The following is a 7364-nucleotide window of genomic DNA, read 5'->3' on the forward strand; positions in this document are numbered from 1 at the left end:
TGGAGTTTGGCTCCAGTTGCCCAGGATGGAGTGCAATGGTGAGATCTCGGCTCACTGCAGCCTCTGCCTCCTGGGTTCAAGCGATTCTCCTGCCTCAGCCTTCTGAGGAGCTGGGATTACTGGCATGTGCCACCAAGCCTGGCTAATTTTGTATTTTTTAGTAGAGACGGGCTTTCTGCATGTTGGTCAGGCTGGTCTCGAATTCCCGACCTCAGATGATCCGCCCACCTCAGCCTCCCAAAGTGCTGGGATTACAGGCATGAGCCACTGTGCCCAGCCAAGTCAAGGCTTTTAAAGAATAATAATATTTGTCTGGAAAGAATATTATAAATAGTTTCAAACTTTACTATTAGCTTAGAAATTATATGCCACAATAAATACTTAATTTAAAAACATTCTAATTTCAAAATATTTTTTCTTGTAAAGAAGCAACAGGATCAACAAAATGTTTTAAACAACCCTTACCTGTGCAGTCTAGATCAGGATTCCATTTCCCGTTTATGCAGACTGAGCGCCTGTGTCCGGGGATACCTAAACATCTGTAACGTATTGCAGCATTGTGATTCAATTCCCTCCCAAATAGTCTGAAGAACGTTCTTATATTGGCTCCTCCTATTTTGCAACTCTTAAGTTGATGTGTTGCTATAAAAACAATTTACACAGAATAATATTAAATAGAAATTAAACAATTATGCTAATAAAATATCTGAAATATTAATAGCATAATTAAATTGATGCTTTTAAGCAACATCACAAAAATTATTCTTGATCTTCTTATTGCATAAAATGGGCAATGCTGTTAAAAAAAGGAAAAAGAAAACAAAAAACTGTATCCTATCTTTAAATGACACAAAAGTATGTCAGAAAGTTTTCTGGGAAATGAAAGTGCAAGATGGGTTTTCTTGGTGGGAGTTTTGACTGAAGGATAGTTCTTACGAAACTACAAATGAATTTTTAAAGACTCCAAAAATGTACACATATATAATTGTTTTGCACTAAGCCATCTTAAATAAAAAATATCTTCAAAACATTTAAATAACAAAAAGAGGCAATACATAAGTAAGTCTGTAGAAAGCAAAGCACTAGTAAGAGATAAATCTGGATGCCCCTTGAGGCTCAATGATTCCCACATTTCAAAAATGCAGCAAAAACTCTGATTCAGTCACAGTATTCCAGGGAAAGAGTTCACTGATAATAACTCCACTTAGCTCTGAACATACATTTCCAGTAAGTCTCTAGGTTGTGTAAGTGGTTCTTATTATTACGCTCCTTCCTTGCTTCCCATAAATATGTAGACAGTTATGGAGCTTTTCCCTTAGTGTGTAAAAGGATGGGATAATGAGACATGGAGTGTGCTCTGCTACTTCTGTGTTTGTAAGTGTTTTCCTGCAATCGTGTCTATTTCTAATTTATCCCATATGGGGCTAGAGGTTGGATGTTTGTGTACTCCTTGCATAAAAGTTGGTGACCATGAAGATATATGATCTACGTCTTCTCATAACAGAATTCTGGCCCCTGGTAGCGGAAGACATTCTCTCACAATAGTTCATTACGGATGGCAGCTAACCACCCATTTGCCTGGCACAACGGGTGGTGACACCTACAGTAATTTTTCCCGGCAATGGGTGGGCCAATTGATAATCCAAAATTCCCAGAGATGGAGAGAGAGGCGGTTCCGTTTAAGTTTCTGTAAGGAGAAGAACAGCAGCGGAAAGTCTGCTTGTCTTCGAAGTTCAAAATTAGAGACTTAATGTATCGAGGTCGCTAGAGATAGGACAAAAGAGGCCACGATCTGAGGGTGAGGGAAAAACCCTGCAGGCACTGAAGTGTCAAGGCTGGAAGTCCTGAGGCTGCAAGGTGAGAGGAGACCACACAGACTGATAGACTGGAGGAAAAACCTGGAATGGATTTTACTACTTTTGTGGAGGAAACAGACAAACTAATCAGAAAATTAGGACTAAAGAGAATTACGGGGACAGAAAGAGCAGGGATCATGCCTAGTTCCTGGGTCCTAGTCCCCTACTCTTCTCCTAAGGAAAGACTCCAAACACGATGAAATTTAATAGAAATCAAGCTACGTGGTTATTATTTAGGTGGTTCTATCTTGAACATGCCGAGTTAAAAACTGAGTTAAAGCAAGGAAATAAAAGAAATTAGATTCCAATTATTTGTAGAAATACAGTCTGCAAATTCAATATTACAACTAATACAGGAATTGAACAAGGTTACTGGAAACAAAATTAATATATGCAATTAAATCACATTCTTGTATATAGAAAGTATAACTATTCAAGCACATAAGTTAATAAAAGTTTCCATTCATCATAACTGAAAAATCCCAAATAAACTGGCGAAGAAATTTGTGAAGTAATTACAAGAAATTCATAAAATCATATGGCAAAGTTTAATATAAAACCTGAATAAATGGGTTGACATATATTTTTGTGAAAGGAAAAGTCAGTATCAATAAATTGCAATTCTAGCCAGATTTATACACTTTATGCAATCCTAATCAAAATTATAAATAATCAAATATGAAGTTTAACAATGTTTTCTCACCCACACACAGAGGAAGCTCTGTCCATATTCCATTAATACAGGTAATCATGTTATTTCCAATCATGGTATATTCATTATTGCAGTTCATCTCCACTGAAACTCGATGTTGATAGGGAGGGACAGACTGCTGAGCATAACCATGCTCGAGCTCAGGTATATATCCACATGGTTTCACTTGTTCTAAGAAAAGGTAATAAAATAAATGTATACCCTGAAAATATTTTAAATCTATTTACATGTGTATGCATATATAAGTGCAAAATAATAGTAACTGTTCTGTTTACATGATAATTATTTACCAACACAAATGGGTAAAGTTGTCCATTCTCCATCCACACATTGTATTTTCTTAGGCCCTGTTATTATAAAATTAGGATTGCAATCATATTCCACCACTTCACTGTGTCTATATTCCTCTTTTGTTGTCTCCCTAACTTCACCATTGGAGAGTTGAGGAGGTCGACCACACGATTGTACTTGTCCTATTATAAAGAAACCGTAAATAATGTTTAAATGGTCGTATAGCAAAATGTGGAGTTACTATATTGCATTCCTATTTTCGGGAGGGTGTGTTTTTTGCAATGTACATAGTGTGTTGACTGTATTCATTTATTAAAATATTGACACTTTTTATGATGAACAATTTTGAGCAAATGAAAGGGAAAAGAATGCAGAATGAACACTTGTAAACTGATTACCTAGATATACAAATGTTACACTTTGCCCTATTTACTTATTTTTGTGAAGTAATTTAAAGTAAATGAGTGAGATTTTAGTCCTAAATTCTTCAGAATGTTTATCTCTTAAAGACAGTTGCCTACATATACAAAAATCTTACATTTCACCAAATTAATATTTTCTTAGTACAATCTTCTATTCTCTCTATATTTAAACATCCTGATAGCCTATCTTTCCCAATATTTTGTAGGCTGTTTATTATAATAAGGATATTAAGCTGTACCCTTGAAGATGTTTAAGTACGTCAATAATCTGAATGTTATATAAAAGTAAATAGTTACCAAATATGTGGCATAATATACATATACAATGCATAGTTATAATTGTTATTAATATCTATAAATACTTTGATGTGGTTTGGCTGTGTCCTCACCCAAATCTCATCTTGACTTGTAGCTCCCACAATTCCCAGTTGTTGTGGGAAGAACCTGGTGGGAGGTAATTGAATCATGTGGGCAGGTCTTTCCCATGCAATTCTTGTGATAGTGAATAAGTCTCACAAGATCTGATGGTTTTATAAAAGGAGGTTTCGCTGCACAAGTTCCCTTCTCTTGTCTGCTGTCATTCGAGATGTGACTTTTACCTTCCGCCATGATTGTGAGGTCTCCCCAGCCACGTGAAACTATGAGTCCATTAAACTTCTTTCTTTTGTAAGTTGCCCAGTCTTGGGTATGTCTTTATCAGCAGTGTGAAAATGGACTAATACATACTTCAAATAATATCATAAGCCATTTTAGATAAAAATAGTGCCATCTGAAGCAGGTACAAATCATCATTGTTTTCTAATAAATAATTCATATATGCAATGACTTAATTATTTCCTTAATTGCTTAATAAACTGTAACATTGTTCATACAATATTTTTTAGAAGCATGAATTTTTTATTGAGATAGATGGAAAAATCCTAACACTTCTCAGTTGCAGCTACTATATTTTGACCTATAAAGTCCCATCATGTATTTTAAAACACAGAAGTAGAATGACTCCTTAAGGACGCCTAAATAATCTATGTAACTCAATTACTATAGACTTGCACCCTTTCTCCTTCCTAAAGAAAATACTACTTTGCCATTTTCCCACTTTGTCAGATTATAGATGTAATATAAGCTCCAATAGAAACATATAGGCATTATTATAAAAATCAGATTCTTGTTTCAATACTTCTAAAATAAATACTGACCTTTGCATGTTGGAAAGTTAGGTGACCACCCAAATTGGTAACATTGAACTGAATCTGGTCCAACTCTTGTAAGATTTTGTCTGCAAGAGAATTTCAACACATCTCCAATTTTGTATCTTTCCTTTTTTGGGTGAGCATCTATATTTGCTTCTAAAATTGGAATATGACATTCTGTTTCCAAAAATAAAATTAAACGAACATATGTGAATTTTAATTGCAGAAACAAATTTAATGTGTGTTATATAAAAATAAGATGAAAGGGGTTTCATATACAGAGGGGTATAAAATATATTCTTGCCCTCAAGAAAACATATGAACTAATTATTTATACCCAACAAATATATCTAAGACACTTCAGACAAATTGGGAAACTGTGCAGCAAGGTGAAATTTTATATGAGAATCTCTTCGGGATTGTAATAAAAAAATCCTATGAAGTTACTTATACAGTAAACTATTTAATTTGTTTAATTAGGAATATAAGTTTTAATTTTGCTATTTAATAGTAATAAGTCTAATAATATTTATAATACAGAATATGAAGATCTTTCACATTTAAGTCACAAAAAATTTCTTCAAGTAACAAAATTAAAATGCAACATATTTAATTACTTTTTGTAAAATAAAAAAATGGTAATGATGTATGAAAAGTAGATAAGTGGGCCAGATGCAGTGGCTCACATCTATAATTACAACACTTTTGGAGGCCAAGGTGGGCAGATAACCTGAAGTCAGGAGTTCGACACCAGCCTGGCCAACATGGTGAAATCCTGTTTCTACTAAAAATACAAAAATTAGCCAGGTGCAGTTGTGGAAGCCTATAGTCCCAACTACTAGGGAGGCAGAGGCAGTAGAATCACTTGAACTTCACTTCAGAAGGTGAAGGTTGCAGTGAGCTGAAATCATGCCACTGCACTCCAGCCTGGGTGACAGAGGAAATCCCATCTCAAAAAAAAAGTAGATATGTGAAACACCCAAACAGGATACAACTACTAAATGTTATGTTGAAGGGAATATTAAAAAGCCATTACTCTCAATTTTACAAAAGAGTAACTAAATATCAAAGATTTTTTTAAAAACTCATCTTCTACGTTTTTTGAATCTTTCCATTATACACAACTGCATCACTAATATGTTCATAAATACTAACTCATTATGAATATCTTCTCATTCAATTAGAAATAGATATGTATATGGCTATGTGTGTAGTTTTCTCATTTATCATCTTTCACTAATGGTTAGTTTATAAAATTATATATTGTTATGTAAAGTAAATAATTGACATTCAAGACAAAAGAAATAATCTGAATAAATCAAGCATACACAAAAATAAATTTGAAATATTTTCTAATGAATAATCTCATAAATATTTTTAAACTAGCTAGTTTTATGTACCATTATTGGCACTTTAATGGTTTGATCACAGTTTACTTGAGCAAATACCAAATCCCAATAGAATATGCCTTGTGTATCCCTAAATCCCTGTTTTTTATTCCAATATTTTGCTTGGCAGTTCTTTATTGGTTGTTTATAGTCTTTTTCTTATCTAACTGTTAAAAACAAAATGCCATTGAAAATAATTGACCTTGGCTGATATAGGGTTTCCCAGCCGCCTTTTTCATATATGGTTATTGCATGGTTGTGTAAATGGAATAATGGCCCCAAGATATGACTCTGTACTAATTCCTGCAACACGGACTACCATAGCTTGCAAGATGTTACCTTACATGAAAAAATAGACTGTGCAGATGTCATTAGGAGTCTAGCTGCCCTGAAACTTTATTAACTCTCCACAGTGTTCTTGAGCTGCCATTCAACCTGGGACATACAGTGCTCTGCTGATGTCTTCCACTTTGGAGACTCTGACTTCCTCCTTCTACTCTGATAACCTCAATATGCTGTCTTGTGCTTTCGGTTGGTTCCAGGTCTTTGCTAGGAACCAACAGGCAGAAAGGGAAAGGTAGCTATGTTTTGAGAACTTGAACAATAAGATATGTGCTTTTTCTGATTAAATAAAATGTGCTAAATTTTGAAACAAGCTTATTTTGGCAACTTAGTTTCTTAATGTCATTGCCCACTAAATGGAACCAGGACTTATTGGAAGTATGGCTGATTCCAGTTCTGTGGCAGGGGAAACATGAATTAAGCCTGGGGTATTTTTTGTGTCACAAAGCAACAGAATTGTTCAAAGGCTAACAGAATCTTACAGAGTGTACACAGAGCCAGCTTGTATGGGTAACAGCGGGCCAAACTTAATTTGCTAAGCTTCTAAAATATAATTGCTGGCCTGACAATAGCCATCATCTCACAAAATGAAGAGAGCTTATTCTTGACATGAACAAGTATGGACAAGAGAAAGCTTGGGAGTATTTATACCATAATTGAAGCTTATGAATTTTGAACCCTATTCAATCACTGGACTTGTCTGGTGTTAGTAACATTTCTTATTTTATTTTAGCAAATGTTAATAATGTTTCAACCCCTTATAATTGAAGGAGACCATGACTTAACTGTTTACTGAAAAAACTATCACAGTTCCAGTTGTTTTAAAAAGATGGCTGGGCAGAATCATAAAGACACATGCACAAGTATGTTCATTATGGCTCTGTTTACAATAGCAAAGACCTGAAACCAACCCACATGCCCATCGACAATAGACTGGACAAGGAAAATGTGGCCCATATACACCCTGGAATACTATGCTGCTCATAAAAAACGATGAGTTCTCGTCCTTTGTAGGGACATGGATGAATCTGGAAACCATCATTCTCAGCAAACTGACACAAGAACAGAAAATCAAACACTGCATGGCCTCACTCATAGGTGGTTGTTGAACAAAGAGAACACATGGACACAGGGAGGGGAGCATCACACACTGGGGTCTGTTG

At 34.9% G+C, this 7364-nt stretch overlaps 1 protein-coding gene across 1 annotated transcript in view; it reads right to left on the minus strand.

Moving 5' to 3' along the window:
• Positions 1-7364, minus strand: part of CFHR5 (complement factor H related 5) — a gene marked incomplete at its 5' end in the record, with an annotated part of 20175 nt that overhangs the window by 10571 nt on the left and 2240 nt on the right. The window contains 5 exons of the mRNA XM_037735848.1: positions 466-642; positions 2560-2739; positions 2859-3041; positions 4478-4648; positions 6344-6349. Of these exons, the coding sequence (XP_037591776.1) occupies positions 466-642; positions 2560-2739; positions 2859-3041; positions 4478-4648; positions 6344-6349 (717 nt within the window). The remainder of the gene's footprint in view (positions 1-465; positions 643-2559; positions 2740-2858; positions 3042-4477; positions 4649-6343; positions 6350-7364) is intronic.

This window comes from Cebus imitator, unplaced genomic scaffold (genome assembly GCF_001604975.1).
Source record: "Cebus imitator isolate Cc_AM_T3 unplaced genomic scaffold, Cebus_imitator-1.0 Scaffold1009, whole genome shotgun sequence".
Lineage (NCBI taxonomy): Eukaryota > Metazoa > Chordata > Mammalia > Primates > Cebidae > Cebus > Cebus imitator.